Raw genomic sequence first — 27,709 nt, 5'->3', positions numbered from 1 at the left:
AAAAACCTTCCAACATCTGGTAGTAGCATCTAGTTCTTTCAGACTTTTTTCTGCTAGTTAGCTCAGACCCCACTCCCCTAAACAACGTCTGAAACTTTCTCCCTCCATGGCTTGCCTTTCCCGTGACTGATTCTGTTCCATTGTTCAACTGATCAATGCTTATTTGAATATCTGTATGCAAACCCCAGGTTTAAGTGCGATGGGTGATGTAGAAGTGAGTTTCTTTTTAAATCTTACCCTTCAAAACCCACATAAAAATCACTTTTCTCATTAAACCTTTCTAGATTACTTCACCCCATACCAAATTACTTTTACCACAAATTCCTGTACCATAGTAGATGCAAGTGCCTACCTATTTCAAACATGAGTGCTGTTCTACAACATTCTTTTATGTATTTTCTGTGAATACTTTGCTTCCTTGACCAGATATAAACTCTGAGAGTAAGAGCAGCATTTCTTATAACTTCCCTGTGACTCTCAAAGCGTTGCAAAAGACGAGGCACGGCGGCATTTCATCTTTTTTTTTTTTTTTTTTTTAAGTGCCTAAGCAGAAGGAACTGACTCAAACTTCAGGAAGTAGCTGTGAGGACAGGGTGTCAGGAAATGACAGAAAACCTGCTGAATACGGAACTGAAGCAGCAGCTCAGAGTTTCTTGCTCTGAAGTGGCAGTAGAGAGGGGAGCCCAGTGGACGTGAAGAGCTGGGAGCTTAGAGCAGACACTTGGCTACTGGAGGTGGGTACTCTGAGCAGTGGGAAAGTTGGGGAGCACAGGGCAAGAGCTGAATTAAGAGGAACCTACCTGGCTCTTAGTCCTCCATGAGAGATAAAGTCCTTTCTCACAGGCTCTTAGACTTTTATGGCCAGAGGCCTGGGGGTGAGTGATTGTGACTAATGAGCATATGGGGATGGAAACTGAAATGGGGGTCTGGAGCCCAGGGCACATGATGCAGCAGCCACCCAGGACTCTTAGTTTCTGCTGACAGTCTACAACCTTCTCCTAAGGCCTGTTGCTCCTAGGCCCTGAGGCAAGAGGAGGACCATAGGAGATGAAGACAAAGTCTCTGTCCTTAGAGAGCATATGGTCTTGCAAAGAGACAAAACTCACATAGGAGACACTGTGACACAGCAGGAAGTAGTTGCTACTTACACCCGTGCTGAGCACCAGTGCGGATGGAGGCCAAACAATGGTTCCACTAGGGCTAGTTTCTGTGATTGTAGGATCCCAGAATCCCAGAATGTCCGAAATGAAGGGGACTTGATGAATGAGCTACATTAACCTCTTCATTTATTTTCCCCTGGGGAAAATGGAGTATCAAAGATGTTCAGTGATTTACCCAATTAATATTTTTAATTGCCTACTCTGGTACCTGACAAATAAGAACATATTCCATGTTGATTCCCTTACCCCTGTTCCCACAGGGGCTTAGTAACAGAGCTGGGGTGATCTTCTGACTGAGGTCCATGTACTTTACTGATGCTGTCAGGCAGCTTCGTGATGAGGCCCTTAATTGTGCCTGCGATCCTGGGCACCATTCCTCACCAAGTTACTCCCCAGTCCCCTACCTCTAATAGCCCCTCTTGGCTTTTCTATTTCTGGCCAGCAGCTTAAGGACACTAATAGTCTCTGCGTCAGAAACTTCCCTTTGTTTAAAAAATACATGAAGATGGGAGGCTTTTGGGTGAGTTAGGCTGAGGCCCCAGAGGAACAGCAGGAAAGAGGAGAGGACCGTCAGTCCTCCTTGCTTCCTTTTTGATCATGAATATTTCAGAAACTTCTCCTTTCCAGTTTTCTGTATGAAGTCATTTTGTCAAAAAGCAGCCCAGGAGCCAGGACCATAGGCCTTATCTCTTCAATCCATAATTGTTACCCCATAAGGAAAGGCAGAGCTGTTCTGGGCAGGGACTCCTCTCACAGTGCAGCTGACTCAGTCACTACTTCTCCAGTGTCCTCTTTGCATCTCTTTAACCACCCTTCCCCCCAAATCCTTGGGCTAGTTTCCAAGGAGGCTATCAAATAGCATGGAGAAAGATGGAGCTTCCAAGAGGAAAGGAAAATCGGAGAGTCTGAGAGACTGTGTGGAGACATTGTGGAGTTCTAGGAGCAGTTTTAAGAGGTCTCATTTAAGAGACAGTGAAGAGTATAGGGAAATACACCAGTGGGATGAGGAGTCCAAGGAAGGACGGACAAGAGAGTTGCTAGTTAGCAAGTAGTAGCAGGGTCAAGAAGTCTCAGTGTCCCCCGAGAGCAGATAAGCATTTGTCAATGGACATACAGAGATCCAGGATCCCACACATACAGAGCAACTTGCTGTTCCTCATGCATAAACTGGCAGAGCCAATGGAAACACTGGGGATGCCACAGAATAACAATTTGGCTCCCCTTCATCCTAGTGTTCTCTAACAATTTCTTTCTTACTTAATAAAAAAATCTAATAACTCTCAGTGTTCAAAATAAGGGATTTATTATATGCTGTTTGAACCAGTTATCTTCTTTAGAAATATAATTGAACTGTTTTTAAAAATTAAAGAATAGATGATTCATTCCCAGTAAATAATACTTCCTTATGTGTTGTTCAGGGCAGGAATTTCAGCTGACTGCCCTACTGACCTCATGCACCTATTCAGTAGCTGCTCTTAGAATGAAAATGGGATAATGACTTGCACTGGGGTTGGAATTTTCTCAGTAGAATTATGCAGGTGGTAGAGAAGAAAGTGTAGGTGTTCACTTTATTAGGGGCTGGACCAATGCACCTTTCAACAGCTGTAACAGGAGTCATATGTAGAAACTGAGAGGCATGGTGCTTTAATTTGAAGGGTACCCTAGTACTCCTCATTGATGGCCACTTTAAGCCACTACCCTGCTAGCCTTGCAACACAAATGAATGTTCCCAGCAGTTTTGACACCCAGATTATTTAACATTACCTACACCCATGATGGCCTCTCTCCAGACTCAGTAGGCCTAGACCATGTTAATTTGTCTTGAATAAATCCCCCCCCCCCGCTCCTCTAACTGAGCAAAAGTGTTTTCCTAAAACTTCCATCTGCTTTGCCTCAGCTTCCATTTTGTTCTAAGAAAAAATAGCAAAACCACTGGACTGCTATAACATTGACTTCAGCAGCATTCTTGTTTTCCCTCTTCTTGATTTTCTCTCCTTAATTCCCATTTTGTCATCCTCAGATGTGGAAGTCTGTAGTAGGGCATGATGTATCTGTTTCTGTGGAGACCCAGGGTGATGATTGGGACACAGACCCTGACTTTGTGGTGAGTTTGGAAATAACTTTGCTTGGAAAAATCAATAAAAGGTGGAGGTGAGGGGACAAGGGAGAGGCACCTGGGCTACTCTGTTATTACTTACCTTTTAGGGGGCTTAGAAAGGACAATCTGGGACTGAAATAGCACTCATGGTAGAACTGACTGGTAGGACAGTTGGGTGTCATGAGTGGGGGTGTGCATGATAGCTGATGTTGAGGATGGAAGGGGACAGGTGTAGAGGAGTTTGACATTGTGATTGACGGGCTATGACAAGCTAGGCAGAAGCTGAAGTGCAGGCACATGTGTCAGCCTCTCTCAATGTGGCACATCTCTTGCCATCACTTATTGCTGATGATGTCTTTTGTAGAATGACATCTCTGAAAAGGAGCAACGGTGGGGAGCCAAGACCATTGAAGGCTCTGGACGTGCAGAACATATCAAGTAGGTGCCAAAAGCATTGGGGTGCAGAAAAAGGGTGTAGGAAGAGCCTGAGGAGAACTTGGACACTCAGGGGAGGGTGAGGGAAGAAGGAAGGAAGGAAGGAGAGAAGGTAGTTAATGTCTACGTGTCTTTGCATTTGTTTTTTCTTGAATCTATCCCTGTGTGTCCCTATGTGTATCATTGTGGGTTTCTGTTTCATGTCTCTCCACTTATCCCCCTAACCGTATTCTCTCTCTCATTTCTAACAACTATGCTATTTCCCCAAGTGGGTCTATTATAAGGGATTCAGAGATGAGGTAGCTCAAATACTGGTTGAGGTTGTATCACTTTATCTCTCCAACATCTCTTTATCATCTATCTATTCAAATAAATAGAAATGTGTGTCTAGAATGTAGGTGACTTCAGATAGACCAAGAAGGATTCAGTGAAAGATCAAGGTAAATAACTCAGAATAGATATTGTAAGAAGAGGACAATATCAGGTCCCATACCTGGCCTGGATGATTTTTAAAATAAAAATTTGTATTTGGCTACTTGACAGAAGCTGGAAACCATGAATGGTAATATGAAGAAATGTGACAGTTAGAAAACCTATTGATTAAAATTATTTTAGTAATAGGGTTTAAGGGTCTTAAAGATGATAACCCAACGTTTTATCAGAAATAAGAGCAAAACAACAAAACAGTCTGATACTGTAAGAGAGAAGGAAGTTACAGACATATCTAAGGGTTTCTGTGGGATATATTGTATATTCATATTGAAAGATTCCCTCTTCTCCTCCATAGATTATTCAGGATCATTTAAACAGGGCTGTCTACTTTGGATGTCAAATATTAGTAGCAGGGTAGACACAATAAACTGCATAACAAGAGCAAAAATAAAAAAAGCAAAAATTGGGATGCCTGGATGGCTCAGTTGGTTGAGCATCTGACTCTTGATTTTGGCTCAGGTCATGATCCCAGGGTCATGGGATCAAGCCCCACATTTGGCTCATGCCGAGCATGGAGCCTGCTTAAGATTATCTCTCTGCCCTCTCACCCGATCACTCTGTCTCTAAAATAAAAAATTTTTAAATTTTTTAAAGCAAAAATTAACAATTACAAATAAATTGGCAAAATTAATACATTTTAAAACTCCATTTTAACTCCCCCATACAGAATTTAACAATAGTGTTTTTACCTCTTTTCCCCTAGATTTAAAAAGTGTCAGTGGATGACCACATTGTATAAACAACACACTAGGAAACTTAGCATGTGTTTATATAATTTGATAATATTCAGTAATATGCATCGTTGTTTGATAAGACATAATGATTTATCTCAAGAAACTGTAATGAATATTGTTCTTAAACCAACCAATTCTGGAAGCAGTTGGAAAGATGAAAAAAATGGAACAGGTTCATTCAGGAAGTTTCTTGATGCTCCTTTCCAATCTCATAGATCAAAAAAAAAAAAAAAAAAAAAGATCCTTTTCCTTTTCTGAGTAAAGGCTACTCAGCCCTAGTATCCCGAGAACTCTTAAGATGAAGATACCAATATTCTAATACCTTTCCCAACCAGCTTGTCTCATGCATAGTAGGAGCAGAATATTTTAAGGAAGACTGCTAAATCTTTGCCATGATCTTATAGAAAGAGCTTGAATTTGTTAGGTTCGACTAACAGCTCTGCAGCTACAAGTAATGTGAATTTAGACATATAACCTCTCGGAATCTCAGTTTATTTGCTTATCAAAGGGGAATAATAATAGCTACCCTGCAGAGTATGGTTAAAATTCAAGGGGCTAACATGTATCAACATTCTAGTGCAGTATTTAGCACCTCTTAGCAGCTCAATAATATTTCTCTTCATTTTTAAAAAATGTTTATTTATTTTTGAGATAGAGAGCATGAGCTAGGGGGAGGCAGAGAGAGGAGACAGGATCCAAACTGAGCTCTGCCCTGATAGTAGCCAGCCCAATGTGGGGCTCAAACTCACATACCCTGAGCAAAAGCCTAAGCCAGAAGTCAGATGGTCAACCAACTGAGCCACCCAGGCACCCCAATATTTCTTTTTTTGTTAATATAGTTTATTTTTATTTATTTCTTATTTTCTTTAACGTTTATTTATTATTGAGAGACAGACAGAGACAAAGCGTGAGCAGGGGAGAGGCAGAGAGAGAGGGAGACACAGATCCGAAGCAGGCTCCAGGCTCTGAGCTGTCAGCGCAAAGCCCAAAGCGGGGCTCAGACTCACAAACCGCGAGCTCATGACCTGAGCCGAAGTTGGATGCTTGACCCACTGAGCCACTGAGGTGCCCAAATATAGATTAGTTTAAATTATATTCTTTCTTCCTAAAAACCTAACATAAACATGTAAAAAAATTACAGTCTTTCTTCTTCCTAAGTGGTGTTTACTTGGACTGTTGTGTTGTACAACTCAGTATATCCATTACTCTGTTGACCCTTGGAATTATAAAATGTAGTGACCTTGGATGTTACCTTATTAACCTAACTGGATCTTTTAAGGATAGCATACATGGTAGAGATATTTACACAAAAACCCGCTTCCTTCCCATTCACCCAAGCTACCAAGATGTAAAAGCCCCATGTCTGCTAGTAACTAGCCAGGTGACCATGAACAGGTCACTTTTCCTCTCTGATTCTCAGTTTTCCCACTGGGATCAAAAAGACCTCTAGAGGACCTTCCATTATTAAGTCTCTAATATTCTTGGATTCTCTCTGGCTAACATGGGCTAAGCCAATCTTTAAGGTCAGATGAGAATCCTAAGGGCTTTGGAAAGGAGGGGGAAGTTGGAGAGGAGAACAGTAGCTGCAGAGTTGAGATCACTCAGAGCAGGAAAAGGAAGTGATTGTGGTTCTCACTAATCTCACTACCTTCCCCCACACCATAATCTTTCTTTTTTAAGTCTACCTAAAATATACTTAGTTTGGGGAGTGACTTGGTAATTCAGTGAATAGCTCAAAGGATAATGTCTGTCCCTCATCTATTGTATAGAGAAGCCTGGGCCAGGCAGCTGCAAGCAACCTAGTGTTTCCTAGTAGCTGCCTGATTTTCAAGGTCTCTGGCCCTTTTTTCCATCTTCTTTTTGCCACTCTTCCCTCTCATGCTCATGTGCCTCTTTACAGTCCATATATCCCATGTCCACCCCTGGCTGGATGTAAACACTGAGCTGCTTCCTGTCACTATACGTTAGTTATGCCTATTCTAGAATTTTATGTAAATGCAGTAATACAAAATATATTCTTTTGTGTCTGTCTTCTTTCACTCAGTATAATTATTTGAGACCTAACTATGGTCTTTGTGTATCAGTCTTTTGTCCCTTTTTACTGTCCAGTGGTTTCCCATTATATGGGTATATCTTAGTTTGGTTTATCCATTACCCTGCTGATGGATATCTGGGTTGTTGACAATTTGGAACTATTAAAAATAAAGCTGTATGAACATTTGGGTCCAAATCTTTTTGTTGACATGTGTTTTTATCTCTCTTGGGAAATATCTTGGAATAAAACTGCTGAGTCATATAATAAGTATGCATTTATTTCAAGAAATTACCAAACTGAAAGGAATTTACCATTTTTTATTCCTACCAATAATGTATGGATTTCAATTGCTCCACATGCTTCTCTACACTTGGTATTGTTAGTATTTTTAATTTTTATCACTCTTGTGGGTATGTGGTCATTTTAATTTGTATTTCTTTGATGCTTAATTTTATTGAGCATCTTGTTATGTGTTATTCATGTATCTTTATATGTCTTCATTTAAAGTGTCTGTTCAAGTGGTACCTGTGTGGCTTAGTCAGTTGAATGTACGACTCTTGGTTTCAGCTCAGATCATGATCCCAGGGTGGTGGGATTGAGCCCCGTGTTGGGCTCTGGGCTGAGCATGGAGCCTGCTTAAGATTCTCTCTCCCTCTCTCTCACTCTCTCTCTCCCCCCTCTCCCCAACTTGTGCTCTCTCTCTAAAATAAAATTTAAGGGGGCCTAGGTGGCTCAGTTGGTTAGGTGGCCGACTTCAGCTCAGGTCATGATCTTGCAGTCTGTGAGTTCGAGCCCCGCGTCGGGCTCTGTGCTGACAGCTCAGAGCCTGGAGCCTGTTTCGGATTCTGTGTCTCCCTCTCTCTGACCCTCCCCTGTTCATGCTCTGTCTCTCCCTGTCTCAAAAATAAATAAAACGTTAAAAAAATTTTTTTTTAAATAAAATAAAATTAAAAAAAAACCTTTTTACTGTCCCAGGACTTTATATTCCTACATATATTTTAGAATAAATGAGTCAATTCCTACAAAAATGTCTGATCATATTTTGGTTGAAATTGCATTGAATCTATAGATCATTTTAGAGAAAACTGGTATCTTAATGATCTTGAATTTTCCTGTCCATGAACATGGACTTATTTATTTCTTCTTCAATTTTTTCAGTAATATTTTTCGATGTTCAGGTCTTGGACATATTTTATTATTAAATTGATGCTAAAATAGTTCATGTGATTTCATGGGATAATACATAGTATTTATTTTTAACTTTTAATTTCCAAATGTCCATGGCTAGTATAGTCATATTCAGCAATATTGCAGGTTTGGTGTCTGGCCCTCACAATAAAGCAAATATCAGAATAAAGCAAGTAAAATGAGTTTTTTTATTTCTCAGTGCATATAAAAGTTATGTTCACATTATATTGTGGTCTATTAAGTGTGCAGTAGCATTATGTCTAAAGAAATAATGTACATACCTTAATTTAGAAGCACTTTGTGGGGTGCCTCGGTGGCCTTGGTTTTGGCTCAGGTCATGACCTCACAGTTTGTGGGTTTGAGCCCTGCGTCAGCATGGATTGGGATTCTTTCTCTCCCTCTCTCTCTCTGCCCCTTCCCCGCTCATTCTCTCTCTCTCTCTCTCTCTCTCAAAAAAAATAAAATAAAATAAACATTGTTTAAAAATAAAAATACTTTGCTAAAAGATAGTAAGCATCATCTGAACATTCAGTGAGTCATATCTTTTTGCTGGTGGAGGGTCTTACCTCCATGTTGATGGCTTCTGATGGCTTCTGACTGATGGTTGCTAAAGTTGGGGTGACTGTGGCAATTTCTATGGAAAAATTTTCTGTATCAAAATTGGAAGTTTGCTACATTGATTGGCTTTTCCTTTCCTGAATGATTTTTCTGTAGCATGTGACACTGTTTGATAGCATTTTACCCACAGTAGAGCTTCTTTCAAAATTGGAGTCAATCCTCTAAAACCCGGCTGCTGCTTTATCATGTAAATTTATGTCATATTCTAAGTCTTTTGTTGTCATTTTGACAGTCTTCACAGCATCTACACCAGGAGTAGTTTCCATCTCAAGAAACCACTTTCTTTGCTCATCCATAAGAAGCAACTTCCCATGCATTCAAGTTGTATCTTGAGATTGCAGAATTCAGTCACATCTTCAGGCTCCACTTCTGATTCTAGTTCTCTTGCTGTTTCCGCCACAACTGCAGTTACTTCCTCCACAGGAGTCTTGAACCCTCAAAGTCATTCATGAGGGTTGAAATCAACTTCCTCAAACTCCTGTTAATATTGATATTTTGATCTCTCCTTGTGAATTATTGAATGTTCTTAATGCCACCTCTAATGGTGAATCCTTTCCAGAAGGTTTTCAATTTACTTTGCCCAGATCCATCAGAGGAATCACTATCTATGGCATCTGTAGTCTTAAAGGATAGATTTCTTAAATATTGTCACAAGACTTGAAAAATGAAATTATTCCTTGACCCATGGGCAGCAGAATGGATGTTGTGTTAGCAGGTTTTGAAAATGACACTAACCATGTGGTCCATCTCCATCAGAGTTCTTGGGGGCCAGGCGCATTGTCAATGAGCAATAATATTTTGAAAGGCATCTCTTTTCTGAGTAGTAGGTCTCAGCAGTGGACTTAAAATATTCAGTAAACCATGTTGTAAACAGATGTGCTGTCATCCAGTCTTTGCTGTTCCATTTATAGAGCACCGGTAGAGTAGATTTAGTGTGATTCTTTTTTTTTTTTTTTCAACGTTTTTTTATTTATTTTTGGGACAGAGAGAGACAGAGCATGAACGGGGGAGGGGCAGAGAGAGAGGGAGACACAGAATCGGAAACAGGCTCCAGGCTCCGAGCCATCAGCCCAGAGCCTGACGCGGGGCTCGAACTCACCGACCGCGAGATCGTGACCTGGCTGAAGTCGGACGCTTAACTGACTGCGCCACCCAGGCGCCCCAGATTTAGTGTGATTCTTAAAGGGCCCTGGGATTCTCAGAATGGTAAATGAGCATTGGCTTCAGCTTAAAATCACCAGCTTCCTTAGCCCCTAACAAGAGAATCAGCCTGTCCATTGAAGCTTTGAAGCCAGGCATTGACTTCTCCTCTTTAGCTATGAAAGTTCTAGATGGCATCTTTCAGTAGAAGGCTGTTTTGTCTACATTGAAAATCTTTTGTTTAGTGTAGCCACCTTCATTAATTATCTTAGGTAGATCTTCTAGATAACTTTCTGCAGCTTCTACATCAGCACCTGTTGTTTCACCTTGAACTGTTATGTTATGAAGATGGTGTCTTTCCTTAAACCTCAAGAACCAACCACTGCTAGCTTCCAGCTTTTCTTCTGCAGCTTCCTCACCTCTTGTATCCCTCATGGAACTGAAGAAAGTTAGGGCCTTGCACTAGATTAGGCTTTGACTTAAGGGAATGTTGTGGTTGGTTTGATCTTCTATCCAGACCACTAGAACATTCTCCATATCAGCAATAAGTCTGTTTTGCTTTCTTATCATTCTTATGTTCACTGGAGTAGCACTTTTAATTTATTTTAAGAACTTTTCCTTTGCAACTGGAAGGTATTATGCTGACTGAAATAAGTCAGTCAGAGAAGGACAGTTATCATATGTTTTCATTCATGTGGATCTTGAGAAACTGAACAGACCATGGGGGAAGGGAAGGGGGAAAAATAGATACAAACAGAGAGAGGGGGAGGCAAACCACAAGAGATTATTAAATACAGAGAACAAACTAAGGGTGGATGGGGGGGCAGGAAGGGGAGAGGGAAAATGAGTGATGGACATTGAGTAGGGCACTTGTTGGGATGAGTACTGGGTATTGTATGTAAGCCAATTTGACAGTCAGTTACATAAGAAAATTTAAACAAAGAACTTTTCCTTTGCATTCACAACTTGGCTAACTGTGTGGCATAAGAGACCTACCTTTTGGCCTGTCTTGGCTTTTGAAATGCCTTCATCATTAAGCTTAATGATTTCTTTTGAAATGATTTTGAAGCTTTTGATTTAAAGGAGAGATGTGTGACTCTTCTTTCACTTGAACACTTAGATGCCATTGCAGAGTTATTAATTGGCCTGATTTCAAAATTGCTGTGTCTCAGGGAATAAGGAGGCCTAAGGCAAGAAAGAGAGATGGGGAAATGGCTGGTTGGGGGAGCAGTCAGAATACATGCAACATTTATGACATCTCAAGAAACCACTTTCTTTGCTCATCCATAAGAAGCAACTTCCCATCCATTCAAGTTCATGGTGCCCCCAAACCATTATAATAGTAACGTCAAGCAGCACTGATCACAGATCACCATAATCAATATAATAATATTGAAAAACTTTGAAATATTGTGCAAAGTACCAAAATGTGACAGATACATGAAGTGAGCAAATGGTGTAGGAAAAATGGTGCCAATGGACTTGCTCAATATAGTGTTGCCACAAATCTTCAATTTGTTAAAAACACAATATCTGCAAAGTGTAATAAAGTGGCGTGCCCCTAAAATGAGTTATGCCTGTGTGTAGAAATGAAATTGATTTTGATCATGCCCTTGTATCCTGTGAACTTACCAAATGTACTTAATAGTTCCAGTAGTGTATTCTGTAGATTCTTTAGATTTTCTGCATCTATGATCATATCATCTGTGGATAAAATCTTATCTGTGTGACTCATCTCTGTGCTTTTATTATTATAACAAAAACAAAACACTTGGTTCCCATAAACTGCATCGCTTTATCAAATTCCAAGGTATTTCAAAACTTAAAATAGGTATCTGAGACTTAATGTGTCAAACGTTTCTTAGATATGCTGCTTAGCACATTGGATTGTAACTTTTTCTATCTCTCCCACCTGACCACTATCTCCATATACATTAATAATCTTTGTATCCGCACAGCCTAAAAGTGCCTTACACTCAAAAGTTTAATGAATATTTATTGAGTGAGGTACTAATATGATTAAGGCCTATTTAGAGTGGCTTCAGCTATATTCTAAAGAATTTGATAAGAAGTTGGTCTTTTTTGGCCCCAACATTTTTATTTAAATTGTATTATCTATTGGCATCATCCTCTGATTAGCTTTGCTATCATCCATTAGGTGGAAATTCCTGAATTTCATTTTCAAATCCCCTTTAAAACTTGTTTTAACAATGATATAGTTATGACCCATGTGGCAATCATTGGACTCATTAAAACTTCGCACATTTTGCTCATTTGAAAGTAATGTTTGGCATCATTTTTGTCATTCTTCATCTGAATATTTTGGTTGGGAAATAACAGTTATTTACATGTTCTTGGAACCAGTAGCTTTTTTGACACAGACATTTCTAAAGTGTCAGTGTTAATGAACTAGCAACACAGGATCTCTGCCTCCACTGCTGCCAGAGGGTTTAGAGCAGGCACGGAACAGATGGTCCTTCCAGCTCTTAGCTTAATTTCATCTGGTTCAAAGCCAGCTTTCTAAAATTAACTATGACTAAAGCCAAGAGGGCTTTAAAAAAAGGCTTTTGGTGGGCTTATACTAGAAGGCCACCAGATGGATCTATTCTTCCATGAAAGAAGAGAATTTCTGCTGTGGGATGGCCATTCTAACCTGTAACCAGTGTATCTGGTTTTCCCGAGCTGGTGAAGTCCCAGTAACATCATCATGTCTCAATTCCCTAAACCTCTTTTTCTTGCTACAGGAAGTGAAATTTTTTAATTTAGGGTTCTCTTGTCCAAATGTTTCTAAGAATCCCCAGAAGTGCTTCTATGTGACCAAGTATACATACTGATTGTCCCTTATTGGTGCTAGTGCTGGTGCTGACCTGTCACTTCATATCCTCAGAGCAGACAGATATGCAGAGGTGCTCTCTACCCTCATAGTGAAGATGAAAGTGAAGTAAGAAGGAGAAGGCTTCCTTTTGGTGTTACATTCTCTTAGTGACAGAGGTGTCCCAAATCAAGTTTATTTGGGTCTTCAGGTGTTACAACAATTAGTGATAAGACTGAATTTTGTTAGTTTTTATTAGCTTTTTTTTCATTTCAGTATAGTTGATACATAATGTTACATTCATTTCAGGTGGATAACTTAGTGATTTGACAAGTTTATACATTATGATGTGTTTACCACAAATATAGCTACCATCTGTGTAGTTACATCGCTATTATAATGTCATTGACTACATTCCTTGTGCTTTGACTATTACTTCTGTGACGTATTTATTCTATAACTGGAACCCTGCATCTTCTACTCTCCTTCTTCCATTTTGCCCATTCCCTCTGGCAACCATCAGTTTGTTCTCTGTATTTATAGGTCTGATTCTGCTTATTGTTTGTTTTATTAGATTTTAGTGTAAGGAATTTCAGATTTGGGGGTGGAGATGAAGGGCATTCATTTTTTACCAAAATATACACCAAATACTTAATGTATAGATAAATCTCCCAAAGCTACATCTTTCCTAACCGTCGTTAATGACTTCCTAGTATGCCATTGAAAGGTAATATTGCAATTTACTTAACTGTTCTCCAAGTATTAGCCCTATAAATTGTTTCTTAGTTCTTGCTATTATCTTCAGTGTTTCAGTGAATATCGTTAGATATTAAGACTTGCCATATTTAAAATTATTTCCTTGAGGTAGATTCTCAGGACTAGAATGTGGGAATAAAGGGGTATATAAATATTTTTGTACTTCTGGGGAGAGAGTATCTAATGCTAGAAAGCAGACCCATTCAGAAGGAAAATAACTTCCCAGTTACTAGAATATAATTGGTATCACTGTCCTCTAATATTTAAGAACATGAAAAACGGGACAAGTATCAGAAGTTTATTTAGTGGACAAATTAACAGACTAGAGGAAATATTATTGGCTTGTGGAGAGTTTAAATCAGACTATGGTATATAGGCCACACTAATCTCTTACTTCCAGACCCAGCATTGATATACTTTGGGAGCTCAGGTTATTGCTAAAAATAAAGAACACATCTCAAGACTTCCATTTTTCTGGGAGGGAGAGTTCATTGACTTGTGCTAGATGAGTCTCTGTCATGTGGTTACTTCCAGTATCCACCAGCTGAGGAACAAAGTGTCAGAGGAGCATGATATTCTCAAGAAGAAGGAGATGGACTCAGGGCCCAAAGCATCCCATGGGTATGGAGGTCGGTTTGGGGTGGAGAGAGACCGAATGGACAAGGTGAGTTGAAAGAAAGATGTTTGCTTAAAGATAAAAAATTGATTCGTTTGTTGGTATTGTAGTTTAAAACTTATTCAAAGTACAGCATTAATTTGGGCTTTAAAATAGAATGTCCACATACTATTTGTATCATTTTTTTCCTGATTTCAACACATAAATATAGATGGTAGAAAATGTGGTCCAAGAATTTAAAAAGGCTAGCCTGTGGTAGACCCAGCCATGCTGTAACTCCTAGACTGAGGAGACAGGGTCACAATTAGAGAAGGGAAGAATATGTCTTAAAATCATTTACTGTTTTCAAATGTTTGTATAGAATGTTGATATTGCAACTTCTTATTATTTTCTTTACTGTGTATTTAGTGTTCTTTGTCTATATATATATTATATCTTATATGATATGTGCATGGGAAAAATATTGATGTGAATTTATTCATTAGATTCCATCAAATACAAATATTTTCCTTTATCCATTAGCTACCACTAAACTATGGTTAAAAATGCTTGTGTCTTATTTCTTTATTTTTTTAATTTAAAAAAAAATTTTTTTAATGTTTATTTTTGAGACAGAGAGAGACGGAGCATGAACGGGGGAGGGTCAGAGAGAGAGGGAGACACAGAATCTGAAGCAGGCTCCAGGCTCTGAGCTGTCAGCACAGAGCCTGACATGGGGCTTGAACTCACAGACCGTGAGATCATGACCTGAGCCGAAGTCGGACGCTTAACCGACTGAGCCACCCAGGCGCCCCAAAAATGCTTGTGTTTTAAATCATAGTTTCCATTGACTTTGCTAATCTCAAAGATAGAGATATATTCCTGTAACAACAACAACAACAAAAAAGATTTTATCTCTAAGGAGGAAAAAATAATTCAATGAAAAGCCTTTAGTGCACCCTCAAGAAGTGTTTTGTTTTGTCATTGTGTAAAGTGCAATGTAGACATTGTATTCTCCACAAAATTCCTAGGAAAAAACTAAAATAGATAAGCATTCATGCATTCTTAAATTCACAAGCAAAGTTGACCTACACAGACCTAAGAATACTGTAAAATGAGTTCCTAGGAGCTCATATACGGCAATGCTTCACATCAATCTCTGTATTGATGTTTGTCCCAGCATGAGATTCAAAATACAGGAGAAAGGAAAGTCTTTCTAATTTCTTCTTATTTGGGACTCTGCATTATTTGGTTTGAAGTACTAGTCAGTTCCCAGATTATTAAAATAGCCATATCTAAATATTAGAAGAGATAAACCTTTTAAAACCAAATAGAAAATAAAACAATAGATGGAATAAAAAGTGAAGGGGCATAGAAAATTTATATGCCCTCTTGGACTACTTACAGTATTGTCTACCAACCCCCTTTGGTGCAGAGTCAGTCACTGTTAAATATCAGGGCTCAGTTGGCACTTCTGAAATGTGATGGTCACACAGAAACTATAATCCAGAACAGAAGCACTTGGCTGTTTTAATGAAATGTGCAATGTTGGCTATGGTATAAAGTTAGTCCCCTTTGATCTCTCTTTATTAACTACTTAATTCTATTTTGACCCATAAATCCCTTGTTTTTACCTTTCTTTTTGTTTCTGGCTTAACCACTGTTCTGCCTACCTCGAATCTATCCTGATGGTTCCAGCCCATCCTACAGGAGTTTCCTAAGTGATGGGTTCCTAATGGTATTAAAGAAGACTCAGGATGTGTGAGCCTCTAGAAAAAGCAACCTTGCTCTCTCCAGTCATATACTCCTTACATGATACACTGGTGGAGGCTATGAGACAGACCCAGAATGGAATTTCTGGTATTCTTAAATCCCAAACCACGTCTGTATCATTTTAATTTTTACAGTCATTTTTGTCTTTCACTCATTCCATCTGATTTTCTTAGAGTGCTGTGGGCCATGAATATGTTGCTGAGGTGGAGAAGCACTCTTCTCAGACTGATGCTGCCAGAGGCTTTGGAGGCAAATATGGAGTTGAGAAGGACAGGGCAGACAAGGTAAGTATCTCCCTGTGCCACCCAGCTCAAATCCTGTGGGATTTACCAGCACTCACTGTTGAATGTGGGTCTATGCTTCTCCTATGGAAAGATGGCAGTGGCCTCAGGAGGGTCCATCATGAGGATAGCTCCCATAATCTTCTTCAGCAAGTTCCTTTGTGCCACTTTTGGAGGCCACATGCTGAGCTCAATAGTGTTAATATAAATGATACAAAGATTCTGAAACTCTGTTTTGATAAGGAATCAAACATTGATAAGGAAGTCAAACCATTGATTTCCTCATTGTCTTGAAGAAAGACAAGGGAAATTCCAAAGCTCCTCTTTTGTTCAAGCATCAAAACCTTATCATTATGCCTTTCAGGAGAATGTGGGAGTCAGCTTAAGTATTATGACCACAGGAGCAAACTATCAAGTAAAACAGCTAATTAGGGTTATAATGTTTTTAGAAGGTAAAGGTTACTTTTCGCATGATGTAGCACCAAAACCCTGAAGCCCAGAGGTTTTAAAGACTCCTTTGTGGGAAAAAAAAAAAAAAAAAAGAAAAAGCACAGTAGGATGGAATTTCCCTTCTATCTTGTCTTTTCCTGATCACTCCTTGTTCTTTGTTTCATCTTCTGCCTCCTGAGTCACAAATTGAATTACCTAAATAGTCATTATGTCATGTAAACCAAGAAACAATACATAGTAATGGCTCTTGAGATGCAAAATCTAGTCTTGCTTAGAAGACCTATAGGTACTGAGCCAGATGGGGATGTAGCTATGAGTGATGTTAGGTATTGGCCAACATATCCAGTCCTAGAGCAGCAAAGATCCAGGTTCTCCTAGTTGCCTCTCATCCCATCAAAACACATCTCTGGGTGTCGGCTGCCATTTAGGGAAAGAGAAGAGAGGCACAGTACAATCAATTAGGAATAGGATAATATCTCTTACATGTGCATAGTGCTTTATAGTTTACAAGGCACATTCCTAACTATTATCTCATTTTAATATCGTGAGAGTTAGGAAGAAAAGCACTAATTTACTGAGTGACACAATGCAAACACTTTACATACCTTGACCCACTTATTACTTACACTGGTCCCAAATAAAGAGGGATCATTTCTCCATTTCATACTTGAGGTTAGTAAGGAGGTTTACCTAGTTTCATTTCATATTTGAGGAGACTGAGGCTCAGTAATGTTAAAGGACATGCATAAAGTTAAACAACTAAAAATAGGGCAAGTGGGGTTGGGGGTTGAATCAAGAGCTGATGAGCCCATAACGCTCACGTTCATTGCTCTGTAGCACACTGCTGCTCCACCAGCCTGTCAGGTCAGGGTGTCATCTGTTTCTAGGTCAAACCCTCATTCTCAGCCCTAAGCTCCTATAAACTAACCTCTGGCCTGAGCTGGGGGGAGGTATGTGAGGGAGAGGGAAAACTGTCAGCTCCAGTTCTAATCAATCCTCTCTCCTTTTCTCTGTAGTCGGCAGTTGGCTTTGATTACAAAGGAGAAGTGGAGAAGCATGCATCTCAGAAAGGCAAGGACCCTGTGCTTCAACCTTTGCAACCCAATTGACCTATTCAGCTCAGACTTCACCTCCCAATAGCTGTCATCAACTCCCTTTAGTTCCATGACCCAGTTCCCCACTATTGTATTTATTTTTAAATCCAAGCATGTACTTGCTTCTTTCTTCTTTATCTCTTCCTATGAGATTGTTTAGTCCCCTTTTCCATCTGGATTGAAAATAAGGTATTCTATTCCTTTATTTTAGGAAGGTATCCCTAAGTTTTAACTCTCATTTTTTACTTAAGTTTAAAATTAATCACTATCTCATCCTGAGTAACAAAGAAAATGTAGAATAATTTAATTGCATTCCTTCTACATCCTACATTCTTTGTACCAACTGGCCAATTGTTGCCCAGTGTAAGGATTCCATGTGTTTTTAAACCCCACAAAAATGAATCACTATTATTATTTAGTGAATGCTTATTTATTTTTTATTTATTTTTTAATTTTTTAATGTTTATTTACTTTTGAGAGAGAGAAACAAGAGTGTGAGTGGAGAGGGACACAGAGAGAGGGAGACACAGAATCCAAAGCAGGCTCCAGGTTCTGAGCTCTCAGCACAGAGCCTGATGCAGGGCTCGAACTCACAAATTTCGAGATCATGACCTGAGCCAAAGTCGGACACTTAACCGACTGAGCTACCCAAGTGCCCCTAGTGAATGCTTATTTAAATTGTCCAACATATTTACCAACTTCCTAGCCCATTCCCGTTTATTATATTTCGCTGTTTCCTCATTGCTTTTATTTCCTTCTTACTAAAGTATATCCTTTGATAATTCTTTCAGTGAGAGCCTATGAAAGAACTCCCAGGTTTTGTCTGAAAAATATATTTTGCTCCATTTCTCATTGTAACTTTTCCTTCATCACTTTGAAGGTATTATTTCATCCTCCTTGGCATCTCTCTTGTGTACTCTAACCATCATTCCTTTGTGTCCCTATTTTTTCTGTGAGAGGTTTTCCTTTTTTTAAAATTTTTAATGTTTATTTATTCTTGAGAGATAGAGACAGAGTGTGAGCAGTGGAGAGGCAGAAAGAGAAGGAGACACAGAATCTGAAGCAGGCTCCAGGCTCTGAGCTGTCAGCACAGAGCCCAATGCAGGGCTTGAAACTGTGGACTGCAAGACCATGACCTGGGCCAAAGTCAGATGTTTAACCGACTGAACCACCTAGGTGCCCTGAAAGGTTTTCTTTTTGTCTCTGATATTCTGAAATATCATTAGGATATATCTAAATGTTGGACTTATTTCTCTTTCCTGCATGAGACTATTGTTCCTCTTCAACCTGAGAAATAACTTCAATTATAGAAAATTCTCAGGTTGGTTTCCTTTGGATAGTGCCTCTCCTCTCCTTTATTCTTTCTTCTGGAACCCATATTAGATGCATACTGGAATTTTTCCTTCTCTTTTTAATGTCTCTCTCTCTCTCTCTCTCTCTCTCTTTCTTTAAAGCCTTTATATTTTTATTTATTTATTTACTTATTTATTTATTGTTTCAAGTTTTTATTTAAATTTGAGTTGGTTGACATAGAGTGTAATAATGGTTTCAGGAGTAGAATTTAGTGATTCATCACTTACATATAACAGTACTCATCACAAGTGCCCTGCTTAATAACTATCACCCATTCAACCCATCCTGCCACCAACACCCCTCCAGAGAACCTCAGTTTGCTCTCCATAGTTAAGAGTCTCTTATGATTTTCCTTCCTCTTTTTTTTCCTTCCCCTATGTTCATCTGTTTTGTTTCTTAAATTCCACATATGAGTGAAATCAAATGGTATTTATTTTTTTCTGACTGACCTATTTCACTTAGCATAATACTCTCTCTAGCTCCATCTACATTGTTACAAATGGCAAGATTTCATTCCTTTTGATGGCTGAGTAATATTCAGTGTGTGTGTGTGTGTGTGTGTGTGTGTGTGTGTGTGTGTGTGTGTATACCACGTCTGCTTTGTCTATTCATTAGTTGATGGACATTTGGGCTCTTTCCATAATTTGGCTATTGTTGATAATGCTGCTATAAACATCTGGGGGCATGTGTTCCCATTGAATCTGTATTTCTGTATCCTTTGGGTAAATACCTCATAGTGCAATTGCTGGGTCAGAGGGTAGGTTTTTAACTTTTTGAGCAAGATACATACTGTTTTCCAGAGTGGCTGTACCAGTCTAGATTCCCAACAATAGTGCAAGAGCGTTCACCTTTCTCTCCATCCTTGCCAATACCTGTTGTTTCCTATGTTGTTAATTTTAGCCATTCTGACAGGTGTGAGATGGTATCCCATCATAGGCTTTGTATTTTTATTCATTTATTTTTAACTTTTTTAATGTTTATTTATTTTTGAGAGAGAGAAAGAGAGAGTGCATGAGCAGGAGAGGGCCAGAGAGAGGGAGACAGAGGATCCAAGGCAGGCTCTGACACAGTGAGTGCAGAGCCTGACATGGGGCTTCAACCCACGAACTGTGAGATCATGACCTGAGCTGAAATCCAGAGTCCAATGCTTAACTGGTTGAGCCACCCAGGTGCCCCTAGACTTTATATTTTTAGAGAAGTTTTAGACTTACAACAAAATTGAGAGGAAGACACAGAGATTTCCCATACACTCCTCCCTCATCACCCCCATACGTGTAGCCTCCTCCATTATTAACATCACTCACCACAGTGGTACATTTTTTACCAAGGATGAACCTACACTGACACATCAAAAATCACCCAAAGTCCATCCATAGTTTATCTTAGGGATTACTATTGGTATTGTACTTTCTATGGGTTTGGACAAAGTGTAGTAACATGTATGGGTACTTAAAGTTATATACTTCCCTCTAAACAAACTTTTGCTGCATTCCACATGTTCTGTGTGTTTTAATTTTTATTAAGCTAAAAATGTGTGTTCTAATTTCCCTTTTGATTTTTTCTTTGACCCATGGGTTATTTATAAATGTGATATTTATTTTCTAGGTATTAGAGAATTTTCTAATTTAACCCTATTGTGTTAAGAGAATATGATGTCTAATATTTCAACCTTTTTAATGTATTGCAACTTATTGTATAGGCAAGCATATAGTCTATCTTGGTGAATTTTCTATGTGCATAAAAAATAGTATATTATGCAGTTTGGGGATATAATGTTCTGTAATTGTCAATTAGGTCTTGTTAGATGATAATGTTGCACCTTCTATAATTTTAGATTCTTTTTGTCTAAATATTCTATCAATTAATGTGACAGGAGTGTTAATATCTTCACCTAGGATCACAGATTTGTCTATTTCTTTCTGTTTCTGTCAGTTTTTGCTTACATATAAATCTGGATTCTGTTAATTGGTTATACCAACATACATATTCCTCATAAATGATGACTTGTTCTCTTGTTATTGTGTTATAGCTCTCTTATCTCTTATAATGCATTTTCTATTGAGGTCTACTCTGTCTCATATTCCTGCCATCTTTCCAATGCTTTTTCTTTCGGTGGTATATATTTTTCTAGACCAGCATGAAGTTAATTTCTCCTCTTAGAATTCCTGTGTAATATAAGTAGTGTATAACTGGAAATTTGCATTCTACACATTCAGGGTAAGCCTGGAGTTTCCAAGTCCCATAGGTAAAATTTCCCACTACCAAGTGCTGAACAAATGACAACCCCCTTCACCATTTCCCTGGAAAAATAAGTAGAATTTTTCTAGAACTCTTTTACAGAAGCAGGTAGAGTGTCATTTCTTGCTCCCCAGTCCCCTGCTCTTGTATAAGAACCCCTGACCCTAGATCCTAATCTCTAGACACTAAATTCGGGGCTTAAAACATCCTTGGGTTTTCTCAGTCCACTCATAAGTACTCTCATATCTACTGCTTTGATTCATCTCTTTGTTTCTGGAGACATGATTTTTTTTTTTTTTTCATTTGAGCTTCACTATTAAAAAAAAAAGCGATTGTTGTATTTTAGCAGATATTGCTAAGTGTTTATATAGGAGTAAGAACAGGCTACATTTCATATGTATTTGCCTTTTTTTTGCCTGAAAGTGTCTCTTTACATTCTCTATACTTTACCCTTCCTTGAAGAAGGGAGAAGATTGAAATGCTCTTCTCATCTTGAGACAGAAGTAAAGGTGAAGAGGAAAGGAGTGAACAATGTTGAATTACAGCTTCCAAAAGATGGCTTAGGACACTGTTTGTCTTTAATTCACTTAGATGCTGGCCCATCTTTCTTCCCAGGCCCCTATCCCCCCTGCACCCACTTAACCTGACTTCTCTCTTCCACAGTACCTTCCTTTGGGCTGAGTGGGCTCTCATGACTACTTCTTCCACCACAGATTACTCTCATGGCTTTGGAGGCCGTTATGGGATAGAGAAGGATAAACGGGACAAAGCAGCTCTGGGATATGACTACAAGGGAGAGACAGAGAAACATGAGTCCCAGAGAGGTGAGTTGGGATTGGAGAGGAGGGAGGTCACACAGTAGCCTAGAGCCCTCCTTCCTTCCTTGCTGGAAGCTGACACAGAGGACCCAGAGTACAGAGGTGCAGATGTGCAGTGGTGGTGTAAAGGGTAAGTGTGTGTATGTGGGGTGGATGGGAAGAAACCAAGAGGATAGAGAGGAAAGAAGCAAGATTAGGAGCAGGACAGAAGAGGCCAAAGAGAAGGGGTCACTGAGCAAGAGAAAGAGAAACAGGCTGGGTGATGACAAGTGAGTGATTTGGCTTTGAGTCTCACAGGCCCCTGTGCCTCACAAAGACAGAGAGGTCTCTCTCCTCCCTGGGACATATAGGGGATGACTGGAGGAACCTCCTTATTTTTTTCCCATTTCCTCCCTATATTACTTCCTTTTCTGTCACTTCTCTCTTTTATCTTTCCCTCTTCATATCTATCTCCAATCCATTTTCTTTTAACTGTTTTTCTCCCTATCTTTTTCTTTCTCTTTCCATCCAGGCTTTTCTCTACCCTCTGATTCTCACTCTTCCTCATCCATCTCTGTTTTCCATATTCCTGTTGTCTGGTCTTTCTTCCATGACTCCCCTACCTATACATTCCTAGCATTTTAACTCCTCTTATGACTCTCAGACCTTTCTGTCCTGCAGATTATGCCAAGGGCTTTGGTGGTCAGTATGGAATCCAGAAGGACCGAGTGGATAAGGTAAAGCACCAGAACACCAGTGTATTGAGAAAAAGTCCCTAAACTGCACTTGAAATGGATTGAGATAAGAGAAGCTAAGTGTCCTGAGCTGTTGTCCTACACTACCCATTGACTGCTTTCAGCATTTAATGAGCAAGTCTTCCAGAGCCTGAGCTTCAAATAAAGAGAATGGGGGGAGTCAGAGAAAGAGACAGAAACACAGATAAACTTCAGGGAAAGGTGATGTTTGAAATTTCATTGATTGCTAGACATTGCTTAATTCAATCTATAATCTATTTCTATTCCATGCACACCAGTTCCTCTTCATGCATTGGCTGGGCCCTGCTGCATTCTAGGCAACTGGACTTAGTGGTGTGAGGTTCTAGGTTCTCTGAGGTTTCAAAAAGGGGAGCTGAGCCCACCAGTTTAGAAATTCTTTACCCCTCTCTCTACCACAAAACAATGTAGGAATACCCTGTTTAACTATTAATCACCAAATGGTTAGGGATACCTCCTATAGTGGCCCCAATACCCAATACTGACTTTGGGTTATCACCATTCCCTTCTCCTCCCTCCCTGCATACTGTTCTCTCTACAGAGTGCTGTTGGCTTCAATGAAATGGAGGCTCCAACTACAGCTTATAAAAAGACGACACCCATAGAGGCTGGTGAGTCTTAACAATTCCTTTTCTCTATTTTCCTCAACCACCTCTTCCTTCTCATTCTTTCTTATGCCTAGACTACCCTCTCCATGCCTTTAACTACTTAAACTAGCTGAGGTAGACTTGATCCTGCCTGTATATTCCCAAATTCTCTCTCCTAGAAAAACTGGATTAAGTGGGTAGAGAGATGGAGTGACATTAGGAAGGAACTGTGAGCAGAGAACATAGGAAGGGAGGGTTGGGGAGACATTTGGGAAGAATAAGAAGGATAAGAACTTGGGACTGGGAAGGAGAGAGTGGGTGGTGGCCAGAGGGCATACAGGTTTAAGGAATGTGGATAGGGAAGGATGCTGGTTAGGAAAACAAAGCTTATAATTTAGAAAGGACAAAAGTGTGAGATTGCATGGCTTGGCTATATGGAAATCTAGGCTTCAGGGCTATATTCTCTTCCTAAAACCCACTTGTTCCTCCATCAGTACCTCTTACCTTCTCTCCCATGAGTTCCCTCTCCATCTGCTTTCTGCCTGGATATTTAACCAATTCCTTCTCTTCCTTCAAGTGCCATCCCCACCATACCTGATCCAAGACAATCCTAATTCTTCTTGCCTGTGTCTGCAGCTTCTAGTGGTGCTCGTGGGTTGAAGGCAAAATTTGAGTCCATGGCTGAGGAGAAGAGGAAGCGGGAGGAAGAAGAAAAGGCACAGCAGATAGCCAGGCAGCAACAGGAGAGAAAGGCCCTGGTAAAGATGAGCCATGAGGCTAAGCAGCCAGTAGACACTGTGGGAGAGCCAGAGGTGCCAGCCCCATTGCCCAAGAAAATCTCTTCAGAGGTGAGTGCTTGGTCTTCTGGGGTTCACATCCAAGATTCCTTGCCCAAATAAAGTAAGGATTCCAAATCATTGGTAGAAAATAAGGCACAGGCCTCCCTGGTGTTAGGCAAAGTTGATAACTCCTGTCTCTATCTTCGGGAAGATTTCAGGCTGAGTGATTGGGCCTCATATATACCAAAATGTTAGAGGGAAAAAAAAATCAAGATTTATATAGACCAAGATTTGCATATTTGGCCATGCAGCCAGTCATTACTACAGGAACAAGAAGGAGCTATCACTTCAGGCTGGAGCCCATCTAGAAGGATGATTGATTTGGATTGGCAGAGACAGGAAGGGAAGTGTAAGAGAGAAGACAGAGGTTTACATACTTACAAGAGAGATGCTTCATTCTTCACAGGCCTGGCCTCCAGCAGGGACCTGTCCACCATCACAGCCTGGACCTGTGAGAACCAGTAGGGAACACCCAGTGCCCACCCTGCCCCTGAGGCAGAATCCCCCAGATGTGAGTAGAGCCCCAAAGATCCTCTATCCCTTCCCCATCTCCTCATGGGAGGAAAGGTGGGCCATATGAAGTGACCAACCACCCTGGTTTGTCTGGTACTGTCCTGGTCTTAGCACTGAAAACCTTGCATTCTGGGGGCTACCTAGTCCTGGAAAGATCAGGAGAGTTAGTCATCCTAGCCGTGGTGTTCTCAAAAATGTGTTTTGCTTCAATCTTTTCCTGGTCATTAGAGGAATCGGACTTGCTTTCCATTTCCTTCTCTTCACACCTTCTATATTCCCCTCCTATCACCTCCTGGTAGATGTTTTGAGTGGGTAGGTATGGGAGGAAGTCAAGGAATAAAGATGGATGAAAGCCTGTGTTCCATAGGAGAGTCTATTAGGTAGAGGTGAGGACGAGGGTAGAATTGGTAGGATGGTGATGGGTGGGGTCTTAGTACCCCACCCATGGGTGGAAGTTGTTCTGATCCACACCCGTCCCTTCTCAGGATGAGGAGCCCCCAGCCCTGCCTCCCAGGACTCTGGAAGGCCTGCAGCTGGAGGAAGAGCCAGTGTATGAAGTAGAGCCTGAGCCTGAGCCTGAACCTGAGCCTGAGCCTGAGCCTCAGCCTCAGCCCAAGTCTGAGCCTGAGCCTGAGACTGAGCCTGAGACTGAGAATGACTATGAGGATATTGGAGACATGGACAGATGTGAGCAGGATGGTGAACCAGACGGGGACTATGAGGATGTACTCGAACCTGAGAATCCTTCTTTTGCCTCCACTATGGCTGGTGAGTGGGGGGTGGGGGGTGGGAGAAGCAGCTCCTGCATTGGGTCCAGTCCAGGGGAGGGCAAAAGGAAGAGGAATTCCCCCACTACCCAGAAGGACCTGTTTTCCTTCTCCATGTTGGTGAGACCATGTTTATATTTCTCTTCATGCAGAATCATCTGGCTACCCAGCTGGGGCTGGAGCAGGGATCTCAGCGATAGCCCTGTATGATTACCAAGGAGGTAGGTTTGGAGTGGCCTGAGGGGTCTGGTGCCTGGAGGCCCTTACTACAAGAGAGGGAGATGGATTCTGAGGGTCAGGGGAGGACCCAGGATTAGCATCCAGAAGAATAGCACCCTTCTTTCCCTGAAGTTTAAAGTGGGGACAGGAATGGAAGGATTACGGTCTGACCATCCTAACATCCCATCCATTTCCTCCCCAGAGGGAAGTGACGAGATTTCCTTTGATCCTGATGACATCATCACTGACATTGAGATGGTGGATGAGGGCTGGTGGCGGGGACGTTGCCATGGCCACTTTGGACTCTTTCCTGCAAATTATGTCAAGCTCCTCCAGTAACTGGCTCTCCCTGTCTCCTCTACCGTGACTTCCCAAGTCCAAAGTGTTTCTGCCTTCACCCCCACCCTATTCTTACTGCAAGTGTAAGTTGCACTGAGTTTTAGAGACGAGTTGCCTGAGATTCTAGAGAGACTTTCCTCTCCCTCTCCACTAGGGGTTGGGACAGAGACAGCATGAGGAAGGGGTCTTCTTCCCCTCAGTGTCCTTTCTACCCTAGAAGTGCTCACGGACATACATTCATCTTGTGATCCTGTCTGCTTCCTCATGAATACTCCCTCAAATACCCCAAGTTCTGCCTTCCTCTGTTTGTGAGCTCTGAGCTTCCTGGTTTGCTTACATGGAAAGGTATGTCTAGATTGTCTGATTTGCCTGGCTATACTGTTTGCCCACTTTCCTTTTCTGCAGAGATTTTTTTTTAACCTTCTGTCTGCTCAATCTTAAATCAGAAATAAAGTGGGACTGTGGTTCATTTGTATGCTGAGGTAAATAGTACTTTTTATGCAGGCCTCAATGGCCCTACTCTCATGGCTCCAATTCTCCTTCCCTCTCTCAGGTGTATCCAGAAGACCCCCTCCTGCCATTGCCCACTGCCCTGCACCCTGTATATCAAGGTTAAATCTTCTCCTTAGATTGTACTTAAACCCAACACCAAATAGTTTGGCCTGGAAAATGGCAGTAAGGTGAGGGGCCAGAGGACCAGGAAGTATACACATTAAGGCAGTTCAACTTGCATTGGCTTTAGCAGTTGTGAGAGGCCAACCACCTTCTTCCTGGGAGTAATGACTGCGTTCTTTAAGGACATGATGATACTTTCTTTTTTTTAAGTTTACTTATTTTGAGGGAGAGAGAGAAAGAGCATGGGAGGGGCAGAGAGAGAAAAGGAGAGAGAGAAAATCCCAAGCAGGCTCTGCACTATCAGCACAGAGCCCAATGCAGGGCTTGAACTCATGAACCATGAGCCAAAACCGAGAGTTGGACACTTAACTGACTGAGAACCCAGGCACCCCAGGACATGGTGATTCTTTAGTATATGTGCTGCTGAAGCAAGCACAGGACATGATGATTCTTGAGGAAGAAACACAAATTGGGGAATAGAAAGGAGGAAAAGAGAGATTTGGTCAGCAAAAAAAAGACTAAAGCTAAAGGAACACAGGCTCCAGTGAGGTATTAAGAGGATTTAGGGTCAGAGACAGTGGCCTCTACTAGGGAAAGTCCAGGCTTCCTTGTAGTTGGGTGACTGAAATCGATAGCCATGTAAGAGGGTAGATAGGGGAAACTCATGACTGTTCTGTGTGGTCCAGAGCCAAGGCTGATAGGAAAAGAGATGAGTACATTTAAACAGCTAATGGTGGGCAAAAAAGCAAATCACCAAGCAAATTATGGGGATGAGAAAGAATGAGAGACCTGGGTATGGTGGGTTTTTTGTTTGTTTGTTTGTTTGTTTTGTTTTTTTGTTTGTTTTTCCAGCCATTTTTTTCTGAGACATTGGGCTCAGCAAGGTCTAATAGGAGATCCTAGATAAAATCAAAATAAAAGGGATTTGGGGGCAAAGATGAAGAAAGCAGTGGGCCCAAGCAGGAGCTAGGATTAATGACTAAGATCCATAATTGTTCTAGGACTCCA

The 27,709-nt window shown here is 40.6% G+C and overlaps 1 protein-coding gene across 1 annotated transcript; it reads left to right on the top strand.

The window, feature by feature from the left end:
* The first annotated feature begins 580 nt into the window (after positions 1-580).
* HCLS1 (hematopoietic cell-specific Lyn substrate 1) lies at positions 581-26,561 on the top strand. Its single transcript, XM_007098336.3, has 14 exons — positions 581-734; positions 3,181-3,264; positions 3,623-3,696; positions 14,003-14,132; positions 16,010-16,120; positions 17,584-17,638; positions 21,966-22,076; positions 22,731-22,786; positions 23,364-23,433; positions 24,046-24,257; positions 24,655-24,759; positions 25,247-25,529; positions 25,681-25,749; positions 25,950-26,561. The coding sequence occupies exons 2-14, from the start codon at positions 3,181-3,183 to the stop codon at positions 26,084-26,086; spliced, it is 1,497 nt and encodes a 498-aa protein (XP_007098398.1). The 5' UTR covers positions 581-734; the 3' UTR covers positions 26,087-26,561.
* Positions 26,562-27,709: the final 1,148 nt, after the last annotated feature.

This window comes from Panthera tigris, chromosome C2 (genome assembly GCF_018350195.1).
Source record: "Panthera tigris isolate Pti1 chromosome C2, P.tigris_Pti1_mat1.1, whole genome shotgun sequence".
In the NCBI taxonomy this organism is placed as follows: domain Eukaryota; kingdom Metazoa; phylum Chordata; class Mammalia; order Carnivora; family Felidae; genus Panthera; species Panthera tigris.
The sequence above is the reverse complement of the archived record's forward strand: the minus strand, read 5'-3'. Positions and strand labels throughout refer to the sequence as shown.